The sequence below is a fragment of the Sylvia atricapilla genome, chromosome 9 (genome assembly GCF_009819655.1).
Source record: "Sylvia atricapilla isolate bSylAtr1 chromosome 9, bSylAtr1.pri, whole genome shotgun sequence".
NCBI lineage: Eukaryota > Metazoa > Chordata > Aves > Passeriformes > Sylviidae > Sylvia > Sylvia atricapilla.
The window spans coordinates 10,928,974-10,948,010 of NC_089148.1; the positions used below are offsets into that span (position 1 = coordinate 10,928,974).

At 39.4% G+C, this 19,037-nt stretch overlaps 2 protein-coding genes across 3 annotated transcripts in view; one reads left to right on the forward strand and one right to left on the reverse strand.

The window, feature by feature from the left end:
• PDE4DIP (phosphodiesterase 4D interacting protein) overlaps positions 1 to 19,037 on the reverse strand; it is a 389,196-nt gene that overhangs the window by 13,667 nt on the left and 356,492 nt on the right. The window lies entirely within an intron of this gene.
• LOC136364791 (dynamin-3-like) overlaps positions 14,708 to 19,037 on the forward strand; it is a 65,844-nt gene continuing 61,514 nt past the window's right edge. For both annotated transcript variants that reach the window (XM_066324855.1, XM_066324854.1), the window contains exon 1: positions 14,708 to 14,801. In XM_066324855.1, coding sequence (XP_066180952.1) covers positions 14,710 to 14,801 — 92 coding nt within the window. In that variant the 5' untranslated portion in view covers positions 14,708 to 14,709. The remainder of the gene's footprint in view (positions 14,802 to 19,037) is intronic.

Sequence of the window (19,037 nt, forward strand, 5' to 3'; positions counted from 1 at the left end):
AGTTTGAACTTGCAGCTTTTATTCCACCCATGCTGGGTGAGCTCAGGGTCCTGGTGCCTTAGCTCCACACAAACAAGAAGTTGCATCACTCCTGATAAATTGAGTCTGTTTAGTTCTGTTGGTAGAGCCCATGTCTTGTATGCCTGTCTCAAGCACCTCTGCCAAGCTGTGTCCAACACACCATCTTGAGCACTTTTCTGAGGAGCATGGGATGGGAGCTGGGGCTTGGAAAAGGTCTAGAGAGAAGGAGCTGGTGGATCCAGGCCTAGAGCATGGAAAATTGTCTGCACCGGAATGGAGCAGAGGGGAAAAGAGAACGTGCTTGAGATACAGGAGCATTTGAGACTCTCAGGCTTCCTTTTGGTGAAGTCTGTGTGTTGTCTTAAAAAGCAGAGATGCCGCTTGCAGTGTAAATAGCAAAGTAAGAGCAGAGCATAGTTCCAAGCAGCTCTTGGGCATTTTTAAGTCAGGTTTGCTGCATTGTTCTCTCTCTGTAATTTAGAGAGGAGGTTCACACATATCACTTGCAGAATTCTCTTATTACTTCAGGCTGTTGATTTAAAAACTTAGACAAATTGAGAGAGCTGAAGGAATGAGATGAGGGCTTAAACTGAACTTTGCAGTTTATACTAGTGCTTCATTTCTTGAACTAGTTTTACTTTCCTAATATCTAGGCATAATAACTTTTACTGCTTTATAGACTTTCTAGTGAAGAGTAATGTAAAAGAAGGAATGAACACTGGAGCTTTCTCAACATCTCAACATTGCCTGTTAATGGGTTTCCCTCTCAACCAAGCAGTAGGTCAGTTTTTTCCATGGTGTGTCTGTTTTAGTTAAAATACCACATTAAGTTCTCTACCATGAATCTGTATCGTGATCACTGAAAGTGATGGTGATGCAAGTGCTTTTTGTTGCTTTATTGCCTTTGGGACTGTTCCCTGTTGTGCCAACCCCACGCCAATCTGTGTGCTTTTGATATGAAAGATGATGCTTTTCCAATTATTTTCTGTCCAGCTCTCTAAGCAAGAGATAGGTCAATTTCCAGATAAATTATTCCACTAGATCTCTGTTAGATCAATTAAGTAGTAATTTTTATTCTGTATTAAAAATCTCTAGTTTTTCCTGTTTGTGTGCCATTACTAAGTCAGTCTACAGATATTTTAGATAACTGTGCTGCAGTTTCTCCCTAACCTTTTCCCAACCTTATTCCCACTTTTGCAACTCCATGTGTTACACTTATCAATAGGTCTTTTTACTTTCTCATTTTCATCTTTGAGGTACTCTGAACTGATTTATACTCCTCCTTGTTAGATTCTGCTCCCTTCCAGCCCCACCTCCCCTTTAGGATATGAACAGCAGAGAAAGAAGTGTCAGTGATTCTGGAATTAGTTGACAGTTCTTTTTGAACAAGTCCAGAGGAGGCCATTGAGATGCTGAGAAAGCTGGAGCACCTTTGCTATGAGGACAGGCTGAGGGAGTTAGGGTTCTTCAGCCTGGAGAAGATAAATAGGTCCTTAGGGAGACCTTAGAGCAGCTAAAGTGTAACTTAAAGGAACTCCAAGAGAGCTGGAGAGATAATTTTGACAAGGGCTTGGAGTGATAGGACAAGGGGTGATGGCTTTAAATTGATAGAGTGGGTTTAGATCAGGTATCAGAAAGAAATCCTTCCCTGTGGGCATGGTGAGGCCCTGGCACAGGTTCCCAGAGAAGCTGTGAATGTTCCATTCCCTGGAGGTGTCCCAGGCCAGGTTGGACAGGGCTTGGAGCAGCCTGGGACAATGGAAGGTGTCCCTGCCCATGGCATGGGTGGGAACGAGATGAGCTTTCAAGTTCCTTCCAACCCAAACCATTCTATGGTAGGATTTTTTTCCTTTTGAAGCAGTGCTGTGTCTGTGTGGATGTTTGTGTGAGGACTTTCTTAAACTGCAGAGAATTTACAGCCTAATTCAAATCAATTAGAAATGTTTTCTTATGGAACTCAGTGCCTGACATCAGTCAACTTTTGCGCTAAATGATCCGAATCATGAAATAATGAAGACTTTTTGGCTATGCTGTTTAAGCTGAGAGAATTTGGTGTCTGATGATAATTAGAGTATAATTATTTTAGATTGAGGGGTGCCTGTTACGGTACATAAAATTTTCCTTCTTTTCAGTGAGCAGAAGAAAAATTCCCTAACCTGCTTCTCATCAAGGTGGCTTTGTGTTCTTAGTGTTCTGAAGGGGTCTGGGATTTTGTTTATGCCTGCAGAAAATATCAGAGGTCACTGACACCAGAGGTTCCCATCTTCACTCCCCTTTTAGGTGGAGGTAGTGTCACTTTTGTGAGAGTGCAGTGTACGGTTCCAGGTGCTTTACGAACAGTGCCCTTCTCTGCAAAAAGCACCTACAAGTGGTGGTCTTTGTCCACACACAAAACTGGCCAGAGTTGTCTTTGCATTTCTGTAGTTTCTAACTTGAAAAACACTTCTTGCACCAAACATCTTTTGCAGGAGATGTGGGAGGTAAATGGGAAAAGGACCGTGAGTGCAAAAAAACCAAGGGGGCTCAGGATTCACCTGTCAAGCTTCTGTGCAGCTGCCAAGTGAATTTCATTTTAAATCATAGTTTTGCTTCTTAGACCAAACTGTAATTTTTCCTCTTCTGAATTAGGTTGTCCCCACCCACACTTCCAAAGTGCAATTCAGGACAGATTGAAATGTGTTTTGAGGTCTTCTGTTGTCATTAGGGAACGTGGATTTCTTTCAAGTGTAAATTTTCCAGGCTTATAACACGTGGTTTGGGGAGGATTTTTTTCTTTTTTGAGTAATGGCAATTAGTTCTGTAATGCACTTTATTTAAATATACATGCATTTAGCCTTGTCTATTGTCATGTATTTTTTTTCTGGGAATTACTAGTAATTATATTTCAGTAATGTAGTAGTATAAAACCTCATTATTTCAAGCTATTTCAGTATATATATTAGAGACATTTAAAGCAAATATAAACTGCTAGACAATCTAGTTTTGTAACCTTGGGGATATCCTCAAAGGAGCACAGAATGTTATTTCAGCAAAAGGAATTAATTGAGACAATACTTAAAATATACATTTAGTTGAGTAATGTAAATGCAAAGAATGGATCACAGAAAATAAAATTTGCCGAATACAATGTTAAAATAGCACTTGGGCAAACATAGAACACTTTTAATGAACTTTTTTATTTCAGTATTTTATTTCAATACTTTTGAGGCTTTTGAAGGCCAGAGGGGAACTAGCTGAATTGTTTTCTTGTTTTATATTGTATTTTAAAAATTTCACTGCATGGACAAACTTTGCAAATAAGCGCTGTCCTCTCTGCTTTGTATCCTTGAGTGTCCTGAAAACAAATGTTTGTCAAAAGTTCTTTTAGAACACACTAAAGGATGATCTCTGATAACAGAATTAACTGTGTGTGAAATGAGATCATTGACAGCTATTCAGATGGTTTACACAGATAAGGCCTTAGTTGTGTGAATTCAGTTTCAGAATCCATTGCAGAACCAACATCTTTGTGAAAAATCATAGACTTGGGAGTTTCATGGTTTCACTATTCTATATTCCTTACTGAAATTTGATTTTGTACCTGTATTTGTAAGTTATGGATTTTTGTTGTGACCATGCTGCTTTCCTATGGAAACACTCAAATGTCAGTGTTAGAAAGCAGATTTTTTCCAGCAGCAGTTCCTTGTTGGTTGCAGTATCTGTAAAAGTTAACGACATTAAGGAGTAATGGAGTATGTCTTTCAAAGCACAAGTAACGAGTAATAGGGCTGTTTTGACATAGTGTTTAAAGAAAAAAACCAAAAAACCCAAGGAATTTGGTTTCCTGCCCGGAACTTTGACTGACTGTCTGGGAATTCAGTGCTGTATGTCAGTGTTCTGTAGAATTGGTGTACGTACACTGCATTGGTTCTTTACAATTGTTACATTGTCTGCAAGTTTAAGGCCAGGGAATCGATAGTCTCCAATATTTTGAGTCAGCATTGATAAAGACTTACACTGTTGAGGAAGTGCTGCACAGTAAATATTTCCCTTTCTTCCAGAGAGGCAGCAGTGTTCATCTTCCTTATGCGCATACTGTAAAAGTTCACCATTTTTGCAGGCATGTTTCAACCTTCAGATTTCAATGCACCTCCTTTGCTGTATTCTGTGTTTGCAATAATTTCATTACCTCTTGCATTACCATTGTTTGTGTGGAGTTCTCAAGCTCCTGGAGACCTTCAAAGCCATTTTACCTTTTGTGGATTCTTTGAAACAGCTGAGGTTAAGCGTGTGTTGGCAGTGCTGCTGAAGCCAAACTTTACACCTTGTTTATTGAATCTTTAAAAATCTTATTTTCATAATATCACTTCACCAACAATAGCTATCCAAGCTGAACGTTACAAATTTTTAGAGCATGATGAAGGTAGTTCTTACAGCTATTGTGATCATTGGTTAGAATTTTTTTCCTTAGGAAAGAGCTGCTTTCTAATTGTGCTCTTGGGGAAGCCAACTGACAGTATCTTAACAAAATGATTAAGTAAATGCAGGTGTTTGTCATCTTAACACAACTTTCAGTCTGCACAATGGTGTATTCAATCTGTATTTGCCTCCCTAAGCAAACAGTGTGGAATAAAACAGGGTGTTAGGTATGAATCAGAGTAGTAGTTGATTGCAGGAATCCAGACATGGGAGAACTGGAATTCTTTAAAGATGATGTTGTTTTACACAGAGGAGAAATGACATATTTTTAAATGTCACTGCAAGAAAAAAACAAGGTTTGGCATTAGTCTGGATTGGAAGAGATATGGAGAAAAGTAGAAAAACAATTAAAAATACTTTTGAATGATTAGTAAGGTTTTTGTTTTGGATAGCCAAAGAATATGACTGTAGGATTCTTAAATCTGGCAGTTACTGAAGACCTCATTCCCCATGCAAAAGCAAGGGAAATGCCTCCTCCCAGGTGCTGATACTCTTGAGAGATCCTCTCCTTGCCCAGTTATTCATGCTTGTCCACAGCGATAATGATGGAGTCTCTAGTTGGCTGAGAGTTTGTTGCTGCTTTTCTAAGAGTGAATCTGGCAGCCAGCAGCATCACAGATGTTGTCTCCTGACTTCAGCACCCCTCTTCCCCCAGTGCCCCTTGCAGTGCTCAGTGGCAGTCCAGCTTTGTTCCTGGCTCTTGGCTGTGACAGTGCGTGATCTGCCTCAGCACAAACCAGAGCCTGTTGCCTCTGACACAGAGAAACTGATCCCACATGGCTGAGGATGTGCTGTTGATGCCTTGGAGAGGCTACCCAGAACAGAGGCTAGACGGAGTTAGAAAATAAAATAGGTATTTATTGAAAGGCCTTCAACAGGTATACCTTGGGAAGTTGCAGGAGCCTGCAGAGGCTACATCCAAGATGGACAATGGTCACGAGACACATAAAAGTTTGGTCTGTTTGCATAGCAGAGGTTAATTGTCCAATTACAGCTTCAGGTAATGAAGTAATTTACTCCAAGTTTGGTCCCTCAGTTCACTGTTGTTTACATCTCTCAGGGCCTGAGACAATAAAGTGTCGAGTTTCAAGCCTAGAGAGAAATTGTTTTGTCTGAAAAAATGGGAGAACAGTAGCTCACAGGCTATGGAATTTTAGAGTTATACTAAAGCAGTACTGATCTGAAAAATACAAAAGCTCAAACTTAAGGCAGCCTCAAGTTGAACCAGAGGACCTGAACACTGGATCTTTTGAAAAATTTCTATTTTCTTGGATGCTCTACTAACCTTTTTCCCACATTCCTGTGCCCCTGTTTGTCAGGTTCCTTTTTTTGAGTTGAGTCAATCCCCACTCACATTCCCGTGTTTACTGGGCATGTGATGGACATTCAGAGGTGGCTTCTGGCTGAGGAGGTTCTAGAACAGAGAAAATTTAAGGTCAGTTTGAGGAGCAGCTTTGGCTCTGAGCTTCACGAGTGCTTCAGTCTGGGACAGCTTCATTGGGAACATTCCTGATGAATATTCCTAAGGGGACTTCAATCTAATATTGATTTCTAAGGACAGGGCTGCAGGTTTTCCTGCACATCGCTGTAATTATTCTAGGATATCTTTCGTCAAATTCTGAGACACATCTCAAAGCCTTCCCTTGAAGGTTTGATGGCATTATGTGACTTAGCACTTGAAAGTAATGTTTTTGATATAAAGTAGAAATAGTGCTTGGTGATTATGGTGTATTCAGCTTTGTTTATTAGTTATAGGAACATCCCCAGGGCTATTTATTTTACAAAAAAACCCAAACAACCCAATATGTTGTTCTGATAGGGTAGTCATGTGATTGTATCACTAGTGTTATAATTAAACAGTTTTTCTTTGATGAAATTGATAAGCTAGAGTATATGTATAAATATGATGTAGAGCAAGGAAGGAGATTGCTTCAAGTAGTTTTCTCAGAAGTTAATGTTTTCCGTGACCCAAATATCTTGGCTCAATTTAAAAAAAAAAAAAAAAAAAGCTGGAATTTACCTTTCAAAAAATGCTGCTACTAAAAAAACAACCAAAAAAAAAAAAAAAAAAAACCCAAAAAAACCCCCAACCAACTAAAGAAGAGGAGTGCTGGGGGAGAAGTCTTGACACCAGAAACTCTGTCACAGCAGTTTCTCTCGGATGTCTGGAAAAAGTCTTATACTTCTGGGATGCTTTCCAAAATATTTTCAGTGACCACTGCCACAGGCGTGAACTTCTTAATGCATTTTGCAGTAATCTCCACCACAGTGAAATTGATTGCTGTCTGAAAGCTTTTAATGATAACAGGCAAGTAGGGCAGCATAAGTGCCATGAGCTAATTTGCGTGTGTGCGTTATATTGCATGTTTAGGAGGCCTGCAGAGACAGATGCATCACCTCAGGAAAATCCTGCTTAATGTTTTCTACAGGATTATGTAATGGCATATTTATCATTTTAGATCTTGGAGGAAAGATCTTTTTATTGCATACACAAAGGATGTAGGGACTCTGGAGGTACTTCAGCTGGTACTCAGGGAAAGGTCTTTGGTGGCTTCCTGAGTTAGAGCTTTTCTAGGGTTCACTTTATAGAAACTGAAATAGATAAGGAGCCAGAGGAGTTTTAGGAAATGCCTTTCCAGCAGAAAAAAAGATACTGTATCAAAGGTGCATCTTCTTCATGTGCCTACCAATGAATTTCAGGAGGCTTATAAATAAAAGATTCTGTCTTCAAATTAACGGCACTGAGGAAGATGAAAATACAGTGCTACTTACTGGGTTTTTTTCCATATTATCTTAGTATTTCTAATGCAAAAGATCATTAGAAGTAGAGAGGTTCATCCACCCAGACTATCACCTTTGCAAGACTGAAATCTGAACTGCACTTCAATTCAAAGAGAAGAGATTTCAAGAATTAATTTTTTCTGTAAATAAAAAAAAAACCCCACCATTGAAACACGTGTGTATACACATATATATAAATCACAATATTTTTATACCCACACACACAAGTGTGCAATAATCAAAATTGTTAATGCAAATTGCCAACTGAGAAGCCTGATCTCACAGACCCTGATGTGTCATTGTCCCTCTGTGCCAGCACAGATGGGCTGCTCCAAAGCCCTTATCCTGCACTACTCCTCCCACAAACCACTGTGGTTGTTGGATGGTCTGCAGAGGTGAGGAGTGAAAAACAAAAACTTGAGCACCAGCAGAGAAAAACAAGCTGTCCTAAGCAGGCTTTGTAGCAAGGATAAAAAGGTCAAGCATACATTTATCCCCCTCTACCTTTGGAGCTGCCACTTGGTATCCAGCAGAATTTTTCCAGACTGTCACTGGTTCATCGGTCGGGCCTTTCTCTCAGTTTAAATGCCAACATCACTTCAGTTCAGAGGAATTGCTGGCTTCTTTCCCAGACAAGATTTCCCAAATTCAAAATGACCTTTCAAGATCCTGACTAATAGGAGCTAAACCGAGATTTCCTCTTCATCAGGCCCTTTCTCAGATTGATCCTTTTACTGACAGCACAAAGCAGTGAAAGACCAGCCCTACGCTTGTGATAATAAACACCTCTTTTGGAGAGAGCAAACTTAACATTGAATTTGTTATATATTCCAGAAACTCTTGCCTTTGTGTTTGATGTGTTAATGATGTAAAGGCAGAGGGGAGTACCAGTGGAATGACTAGATTTCCTTTGTTTTTTTTTTTTTTTAATTTATTTTTTTATTTAATACAGCCATTCAGACTCTGCAGGGGATGCCTACACAGCTTCTTTCCTCACCCCATTACTGAGGGACATGAGGGAAAGATGTGCAGGCAGCAGCCCCATGGAATCAGCCAGGTACAGCAGCTTTGTCAGCTCCCACTGCAAGGTCGGCTTGGCTGCTCAGCACAGCTCTCCCCAAGGATTCTGTGCCCATCCCTCTTCCAGCCATGGAGAAGGAGGAAGTTGGGGCTGCCTGCTCTGAGCAGATGGGTTGTGAGGTTCTGCTCTGGGGTGTGCTGTAGGAATTCAAACTACAGCTTCAGCTCCCAGGAAACCTGTGCTGCAAAATAGTGATGTAGAGACGCCTATACTGGTTCCTTCTGGGAAGTCTTGAAATGTGGCAGGATAGAAAACTGCTTTCAAGGAAGCACCAATGACTGTTTCTTGTTGAAGTATTTCAAATGCAGAGTTGCTAACTCTTCTTTTTTCTATTCCTGAAGAAATCTGGGCGTAAGAAAAGTACAGAAAAAGATATAATGCTGGTTCTTACAAGAGAAAAACACTGTAGAGAAATGAGTGACACTGAAAAATGAACGATAAGGCCAGACTAAGGACTGATTTGCCGTTAGCATCAGGTTTAGACCCATAGCTTAATTCTGTAGGAACAGCAGAGATGTAACAAGGCTCTTAAAATTTTTTAAGAATGTGTTGTGGAAAAAGATACCAAAAGATTGGGAGGAAAATTGCAAGTGCCAGAAGTATGCATACTTGCCTGAAAAAGGTAGTACAAATGCAAAATATAGAAAGATAATAACTGAAACCTGAAACAGCTTGGTTCTATCATGAGTTGGTTCTATCACATTCTTTCAGCTGTGGTTTCAGGTTTGGCATTTTCAGCTTTGATTTATATAAGAAACTCAATATTTTGACCATGGCAAAAGAGAAAGACTGAAGAAATACAAGATTTGGTATTTGTGCTCTGTTCTTTTTAACATCCCAGCTTATCAGCCTGAGCTGCTGTCACATTTTTGTCATGAGATTTTCAGTTTGGAGTTGACTCTAGAAGATTGGAGAGGAGAGGTGCATAGATGGAAGAAACATGTTCTCATCTGCAACTTATTAAATATTCTTTTGCAATGCTTTTCATAAAAAAAATTAGAATATTTAGGTATGCATTGTTTTTCTGGTAAAGCAGCTCCTTCTTCATCTTAGAGACATGTTAGAGTTATGTTTTCTACATCTTTACCCAGGAGCATGCTCAGGCCTGAATCCCACACTGCCAAGTAGTCTGTAATAAAATAACTTGCTTTATTTTTCTTCAGACTTCTGCCGTGGTGTCTGAGAATCTGATGCTTCATTTTTCAAAGTATGCTTTAAAGCCAAGTGTGGTGAAGCAGAGACCATTGTGAAGATGTTGTGTGGCTTTGTCAACTGAGAGAGAAATATAAACTGAAACAGAAACACAGAAAAATTCTCTTGGGTATATTTAAAGTCAGAATATGGTAAACTCTTGGATATTGATTTGAATACTAGAAAGGTTTCTGTGAGGCATCTTAATAGTTTTCACTTTCCTCAAATGCCACAGAGTGGGCTGTTGGCACTGGCAGGCAGAGCTCCGAGGTGTAAACAAGGCTGAGCCTTTCCTTTTGGGAGTAAACAGGCACAGACCACCAGCAGTTCCTTACACTTCTATTATTTTTCTTCTTTTTTTAATAGGGATCACTCTGGCTCAAAGGTTCACAAGCCACTGCTTCTTGTGGCTCTGCAGAATGTGGATATTGCTCTGGCCATATCAGAGAGTGCAGTACTATAGAATATCTTTGCTTTGGGATTATTTTCTGCCTCTGCTGCTTAACTGCTTTTTCAAGTAGTTGCTTGGCTTGGGTGTTTACCTACATGTTTTAGAGCCCTGATTGCAGGATATTTAATGATTCCCTGCCATCAGTGGCTGCTGACAGAAATAAGCTTGAGCACGATGCCTGTAAGATAAGTATTATCCCTGAGTATGAATGCAGAAACAAATCCAGAGACCAGTACCAGTGCTGGTCTACAAATCTGGTCCTGAGGCAAAAATGTCCAGAGGTTTTTTATCTGCTGTTCCCCAGCTTTATTTCAAAGCTGTTCTTCCTCAGTTTATGGTTTTAAAGCTGTTCACTCCTTTGCCTCATCAATGCCTAATAATTGTTAATTCCTCATCCTAATGGCAGAGGTATTCTGTGGATATCTACGTTTGTTATCAGTGTGCAATAAATACTCCTGAGATTTGTACTCTCAGCTGTTGCAGAGAATGAATCTTGCTGTAAACCAGCCTTTGTCCCAAACTTTCCAGTGTGGCCTGTGCTTCCAGCTGGGGACTTGATTTCTTTAAACTTGAAGTCCCCACATAGACAGGTTTTGGTTGGTGTCATGACCCTCCATTTTAAAGCTGGTGTTCTCTAAGGCATTGGTAAATGGTGAGCAAACCAGCTCAATTCTGTTGATGTAGCTCAAAGTGCAGTTGGGCCAATGCTTGGCTCAGTCCTGCGTTTCAGAACCTGAGCATTGTGTGCTTGAACTGTGCTGCATAAACTTTAATTCTGTTCTTCTGTGGAGAAGAGTCTGTGCTGCTGCTGCTGTGCCTTAGCCAGCCTGAAGTGACAGAAGAACCACCTCTGATATCTGGAAGAAGCTGAAGTCAATTAACAATCTCTCTTCTTTGAAGCAGAGGAACTCTGTTCCTCTTACCATCCGGTTTGCTGCCGTTGTGTCCAAAGTTTCTTTTGCTGTTTTGACTGAGCCCGAAAGTTCCAAAAGCACAGAATGCTTTTTGAAGCTCTTTCTGCCCCTGGCTGAAAATGCAATGGAGTTCATTAGCCTGGAAGTGCTGGCTGAGACCCTGCTGGGGGAAGGGAGCTGCTGTTGTATTTTTTGTATCCCTTGTGCCATTTTGGACTTGAGCAGTATTTATTTTTAGTACATTTAAACAGTGCAGAAGGAAGGGGCAGTTGTAATATGGCATATTTACATCATGCTGTCAGTTCCTGGCAGCTCCCTTGCCTGTCGGAGAACAGAATTGGTCCATTAAGGATGTGAGTGCTACTTATGCCCACGAGTGGTGAAACATCGTCTCCAGGGTGGGAAGGCCTCCCCAGGCCAGCAGGTTCGTTTGTTTTTCTAAGGTGGAGTATGGGGAATTTTTTTCATGTCACAGGGACAGGAATGGGCCATTCTACCTCCCACTTTTTCCTTCTTCTCCTCTACTCTGGAAAAAGAGAGGCTGAGTCTCTACGTGAGATCAGCATGTGCTGGTTTTTCCCCTCATGTCACGCTTCAGTTCTCTGCCCCTTTATAAAAATAAAAATCTATAAATAAAAAAGAACAAATGCTGAGGGGGGCAAACTGGACCCACAGTTATGTGCATGTAGTCACTTGTTGAAGTGTGCCTAGCCCCATTCCTCCCAGGCTTCATACATTCCCTGTTTCTTAGGCTGTCAGCTTCTCAGGATGGGAAACATGCACAAATAGTCCTGGCTGGAGCTTTTTATGCCCTACCATAACATAACACTAATTGAGCTTAGCCTGAGATGTTGGGCCCATCTGCTGTTGAATTAGCTTGTTCTCCATTTCTGTATATTTTGCCCCACTTTGGCGGGAAAAGAAAATTGCAATGAGTTTTGCTGCCGCACATTAATGTCACAGTAATACCTTTCTCCTGGAATTAAACAGTCTTTAACTCTGATCTCTCCTGTGTGACTCTGTTTGCCTCCAGCACAGGCACCCTGTGATTTCCCTTTCTTGGAAACTGCCCTGTCTCAGCATGTGGGTAGGAGGCCATGTAAATAAATACCAACCACTTCTTAGCCTTCAGTAGGCATTTCCTTTTTCCTGGTGGCTGCAGAAGAAACACTTTCTCACAGTTTGGCATCAAACATTTATATAACTTTCCTGCTTGTGGAATTTTTGTTTAGACAATCAGATTCTTGGTATAGTTTTTTCATCAGTTTCTGTTTTTATTCATCTGTGGCTGCTTGGTTTGTCAGTAAATAGCCTCTGTCAGAAGAAACACTTCATCAGAAACTTCTTAAATTTTCAGTAATTGAATAGTAAATCATGATAAGCCTATTCTGTAATACTGAAAGATAAGTTTAAAAGAAAAAATTAATTTTATCTTGGAGTTTTTTTCTTAGATATGATGGAATGTATCTGCCCAAATGAAATATTTCTGCCCAAAAGATTTTTTTTAATATATAACCTGCCTTAAGTTTTTGGAATAGAATACAAAGTGTCTTACATTGCCTTGCAGTCCAGCTTTCAGCTGAAAAACAAATATTTGCTTTTTGATACAAAGTTTAATACATGCTAGAATATTTTTCAAGAGTGTGTCCCTATGTCATGGCAGCAGAGCTAATAGACTGTTATCCTTTTATTTACTATACTAGTTAGGACATAAATAGCAAAACAGATCATATGAATGCTAATCAGTATTAGAGGATAGGTACTTCTAAGTTGTATACATAATATTTATAAGATCTTTAGTATTGTTTACTATTATTCATTTTTTGTATTGATAAATGACAAATTTACATGGCTTCATTTTATTTGTCTCAGTGGTAATTCTCACTGAGTGGTGTAGAGTCCTTGCTGGGAGAGCCCCAAGGCTTCAGACCATACAGATTCCCTGGAAGCAGAATAGAGATCTGGACTGTGATAAACAGCTACAGAGTGGCACAGAACTAGACTCCTCCGTGGGAGCAGGGGCTAGATGAGAGTGAAGAATATACCTGTGTATTATCTTTAGTGAGGGCTAATTTCTAGGGTGGTTAAGAGAAAGTCTGTTTCAAAATCCATCAGATGCTTTTTATGTAATATACAGAATTTGATAACCTTTGTATTCAGCAACAGAGAAACTGTGCTTTTCCAGAAGGGCTTTTGAAATCTGCGTTTTCCTCTCCTGAGGCCTGCTATGAGGCTGTCTAGGAAAGTGAGCCTTTGTTGGCCATGTCACAGTATTTTTATAGTTTCACTTTTAAGGCCTTTCTCATCCAGCTCAGTTTTGCAATCTGCTGAAGCTCAGCCAAGATGAATTGCATTTGCCCTCACAGAACACACGTTCAGCCCAGCCAGGATGTCTTCTAGTTCTGTGCACTGCAAGTTGCTTGGTGTATTCTGGGAAACACATATTGAGAAGACTGAGGCCTAGTTTGGTTTGTCCCTTTGTCCTGTCTCCTGGCATACAACAAACTGATGTCCCGTGCATATTTCTTCCTTGAGCCAGCCCCCATGAGTGATGTCCCAGCCCAAAATACTTTGGGAAGTGCTGGACTTCAGGGCTGGCTCTGGGGGTGGCTGGGCAGAGACCGGTCAGCCTTGCTTCATGCTGGCTGATAAGGGACTGTAAAGGAATCTAAGCTCTCTAACTCTGGTGATTTATTGAAGTTCTGTAGGGTCAATGGGTAGCCAAATTCATGAAAACCCCATTTAGTATCCACTGGAAGAATTCCCGGGCATAAAATCTCTCTGCACTCTGTTGCTGCCGTAGTAGCACCAGCCTTAACAGTACCTTAATGACTTTTAGAAGCTGTTCAACTGTGCTGTGTTAATACCCCTGTCAGCAGTGGTATCGTGATTGATGTGCAAGCCCAGAATGAGGGCTTTGAGGATCCTTCTATTTGTCTTTGGATGCTTCTATTTAACATCTGATGTGTTTGCAAAGCAAACTGGAGAGGTTTGCTTCAATGTATCCATCAGTGCAAGCACCTTAAAGAAGTTTAACACAATGAAAACAGCCAATATTCTCAGGAGGGTTTTTTTGTTCTGGCATAATAAATTACCTTGCTAGCCCTTAGTTGGAAGTGACAGGAAGGAAGAAACCTGGAAAAGGTGAAATTACAGTGATCGTGCTGTAAATGCAACAGAGAGTTGTGATGAAATTGCAAAGCAGATGGCTACAGCAAGAGTGAATAATTCATTCCTATTTGGAGTGGTTAAATTAGAGTCTGATTTTGTTTGCACATGGTACATATAAAACCTTGATAATGGTATTATTTTGATTGATTTGTTTGGGTTTTGTATTTTTCATTGGCAGAATGAAAGTTTCTGTGTGGGTTTATTGAATGCCATACTTACATAATTAATAATAGCAACAAAGTAGAGATGAACTTATGTCACCAGTTACTTCACTTGCTGTGCAGACATAGAAGAGTTCTTTTTTGATCAGACAGTTTTATTTTAGTTAAGTCTGACCCCTGCCTTTTTAGAATTCAGAGGAATGAAAAATAACAAATGTAGATGTTTATGTGTTTGAGGTGAACTTTTTTAATTAGGATATGTTTTAAAAGGATCACTGAAAAACAGAGCTGAAACTGAGGTTTTCATTTCTCTTGCAGGTAGGTCTATGAAAGATAAGCAGACATTTAAATTTGGGTATTTCCTTACGATAACAAATGTACTAAGGTCATTACCAACTCAACAGAGCTTGCTGACATCAGGCTTCTTCTCACACAGTGTTGTTTTAATCCATTTTTCTTTTCTAGGAAAAAGAGAAGTACATGCTGCCTTTGGACAACTTGAAAGTACGAGATGTTGAAAAGAGCTTCATGTCCAGCAAACACATCTTTGCATTGTTTAACACAGAGCAGAGGTAAGAAAATGTGCTATTCTGCAGATACTTCTATCAAATGGTATCTAGCTGAGCATTTGAATTACTGTGACTGCAGTTCTGCTGTTTGCACCATGTTGAGTACACAAAGTCTTGATATTCTTGATTTATCTGCTGCTTTGCTGTTGCATAAGCATGGGTTGAAAGGTTGGTGTCCATCGAGCCACTTGTGGGGTGAAACAGCTCCACGATGAGTCAGCCAGTCCTTCCTTATGGCTGAATAATCATCTCCTGATCCTATTTTTGTTTTATTTGGCAGTCACCTAGGCTTACCCAAACTTTCATGACTTCTGTACCTTGTGACCAGATTCAACTGGTGTAAATCACAAAAGCGTCATTGCTTTTCACTTTCTCCAGTGGAAAATCTTGCCTGTCACTAATCTTGGGACTCATTTGATTGTTTATTTGGGTTTAAACACTGCTGAATGGAGAAAAATTAGATTCATCTACTTCTCTAATTAATAAAATCTTTGCTTTTTAATTTTTGCCCCACACTTTTCCTCCCAGACTGTGCTCTGTTTTAAGTGGGGCGGTGCTCTATGGAGGCTTCTCCTGATGCACAGCCAGTTCAGATTACTGTGCACAGTTTCTTTAAATGTTAAAAAAGACATTAAAGTGTCATGTCATTTTTGTTTTTTTAACTGAGGAGGAGAGTTGCATTTTTAGCTGTCGCAGTGGAAGTGCATTTTAGCAGGTAAGGGGCAATTTCTGTAAGGGTTTTTTACTTGCAAATAAGTAAATCGAATTGCAGGGGTAGCATGGAGAGATATCCTTGTTTCCCTCTTCTGCTGAATTCCTTCACACATGCTTCTCCCTCACATCACCAAAGCTTGGCATTACCTTCAGATATTCAAGATGAAGAGGGCTGGATGTGCCTCTCTGCAGAGGCAGCTGTCTTTGCTCCCAAACTGGCCAGAAATAGTGGCCCAGAATTTCAGAAGCAAGGAGTGCCCCTCCCTCCTGCAAAGCAGAAGCAAAGCACAGGATTTCTGGGCTGTCAAGTTTCTGCTGACCCCAGAAATGTGAGGACGCAATGTCAGTCTCAGTCTGAACTAGCCCAGGAAGGCTCTGCCTGTGTCTGCTGACACCTCAGCCAGCCTGTAAGGGGACATGGTCTGCCAGGAGATGCCCTTTGAAAGCATGTCACACGCATACTAGCTGGGAATAACATTTCAAATGCTTGACCAGCTGCATTTCTGAAGCACAGGAAAAAAAGCTTTGAAAAGCTTTCATGTTCTTAAAAACATCAATGATCTTCAGATGCTGGAAATGAATGTAATTCTGATGATACTTGCTGTAGTTATGTGTGCATCATCCCAGTGTTGTGTGTACATCCATCCAGAAAGGTAACTTTGCCCTGGTGGCTGGATAGCAGCTGTACATATTAGGTTACTTCCATGAGAAATTTGTTAATTTTAGCTCATTGTTTCTCCTTTGGTTTGACTACTGGCTTTGAATATTATCATTCTTCATAAATATTAATCATTGAACTGCAGTGAAAATCCAAGAGAAGTATTTCCATTGGCAAGTTTGGGATTTATTTAGGTGGTATAATAGCTGGACATTCACATTTTCACTTGATCTTCATCCATACTTGATCTTCATACATATCAAGGATTTCAAAGTCAGATGTCTAAAATGTTTGCCGTGTCTGTAAGAGCCCTGCCTCTTTGGGCTCTGAGTAGACCCTCTGCAAGCTGCTCTAAAAACATCCTTCCATCCACATGGGCATGTTAAGACATGACAGCACAACAGTAAGACCACAAAATACCTTTGCCTTGGGAGAGGCACATCATGGAGTCAGTCTTGCAGCTTTAAGGGGGAGAAGTTATTCTTGAAGGAATATTTATTGAATTCTAATTAAAATAGTAGTTTCTTTGTTACTGTAAAACAGCTGATTTTGATATTTCTAAAATCTACCTCCTGGCACAAATTGATCAAAACAAGATTAGTATCACTTTCCCCTGAATCCTGAATTTGTAGATGTGTCAGCAGAAGCAGGAATATTTTTTCTTGAGTAGAGTGATCTGGCTTGGGACTCTGTCCCCTATCCCACGTTCTTAAAAAACTGAAAGAAGGGGTTGATAAAGATACAGTGAAATAAGAATTCTTACTGTTATTTTACTTTGTGCTAATCTGTTGAATCCTGATTTCTGTTGTGTGTATGTGTGTGAGTATGGTTTGCTTTTCAAAGATCATGTAAAAAATTAACTTTGTTTCTGATTGACTTTTTTTTTTTTTTTTTTTTTTTTTTTTTTTTTTTTTGTTGTTGTTGTTGTTGTTGTTGGGGGGTGATGGAGTGGTTGCTTTTTTTTTTTTTTTTTTTTTTTTTTTTTTTTTTTTTTTTTTTTTTTTTTTTTTTTTTTTTTTTTTTTTTTTTTTTTTTTTTTTTTTTTTTTTTTTTTTTTTTTTTTTTTTTTTTAATTAAAAAACCTTAGCAGCTGAGAAAGAAATCAGCTTTCGAAGTCTGCCCACTGAGGGTTCTGGTTATGGAACCATTTTGCTATTTAAGATGTAGATCGTTAAAGAACAAAGGCACAATCATCTGTTCCAGCTTCCATGATAGCATGGAGATTATTCTGTATCTCTTTTTTTAACCCCATAAATGCAGATTTTTTTTTTCCTTGACTATGAAGTCTTTCTTAATGTTCAATTAAATTATTTTAATTTTCAAGCAAAAAACCCTTTAGAGAGAATTTTAATGAGCTTGTTCTCTTTTTCATTCCCAGCCCCTCACTGCATAGGTATTTGCTCCAGCCATATGTTTCTGATACTGTACATTTCAATAGTTTCCTGGATTATGCACTGCATTTTTCCATTTATGAAAACCTTTCCAGCTCTGAAATACAGTTACCAGGAAAATACTCATTTCACTGCATAGAAGGAAAAACCATCTTGAGTTAGCCAACTTGGGGATAGATGGTGAAGGAAACTAACAGTATCTGTCATTTTGATTTACTGCAGAAGTCAACAGTTCTCTGACAGGAATCAAATGTGACTTGGTAATGTAGAGTAAATGGAGACTGTGACGATTGATTTCACAGTGAAGATAAATTCTCATGAAATGAACATAATTGTGTGTTTATGAAAGGCTGTGTTGTGAAATAATTCAATTATTTCATGTTACTTTCTAATTAAATCTTTAAAAAAAAGAAAGAAAAAAATTGTGAGGGTGGGAAAAGGAAAACTTTGCCTGAAATAGTTTACAGTATTACTTAAAGAACAGAGAGGTTAGGTTTGTTTTTCTGCAAAGTAAGTAATAAATTCAAAGTTTTTGCATTGACCATCTACTTAATTTATAGACACTATGGAAGACCTTTGCAGTAGACTCCTCTAGTTCCCTTACCTTAGGAGTATTAGATATTAAACCAAAATAAATTCAAGTGAGTGCCCTGTGATTCCTGAATCATTTTTGTGCGTGTCTATCTACACAAGCCTGCCTTTCAGTATCTGAAGATGAGCTGTGGGTTCAAGCAGTGTGTCCCTAAACCTAAAGCTGTCCAGTGAGGGCTATTTTGTGTTAACCATCTTCTCCACAGGAAACTCGTGGCAAGTCTGGGTGTTTTTAGACTGGAAAAAGAGAGCAAATATATCGAGTATTTTAAAATAATTACGCTATAGGAAAAGAAAGAATGTTTGGAGTACTGCTGTAGGGTTGACTGTGAAGTTGTGTTGATGTAGGCACAGATTGACTTTCTAGGCAGAGCTAAGGATGGAGAAGGGAAGATTTTGTCAGCATCTCAACTCACATTCAGTAGATGAACCTGTCCTGTTCTCGTTGCTGAGTGGGTAACTCTTGTTCAGAGCTCAAAAACAAGAAAACAATTCTGTCCATCTCAGAAAATTTACTTTCTTTACAGGATTTCATTCCAAATACTTGATTTATTCTTCATGTACTTCTTGTAAAAATTACTCACTTATTGGTGCTTTTTCTGTTATCCAAGTACTGTGGCCTGGGACAAGAACTCTAGTCTTAAATGTTTCCTTAAGGATCTGTGCAAGTTGCACCTTTCCATCTCCCCTGAGAAGGGCAAGCAATTGTTAGTTTGCTGATCTTGCCCTGTTGATGCACATGGTACTATTTTGACAGATTGTCTGTTGTTCTAAAGTAATCCCTTGCCATTGCAGTAGTGTAATTACACTTTTTTCCTGATTTACTGGTCAAGAAATTGTTGTGTTACTGTATTACAACTCCATTCCTATAATACTTCCCTTTAA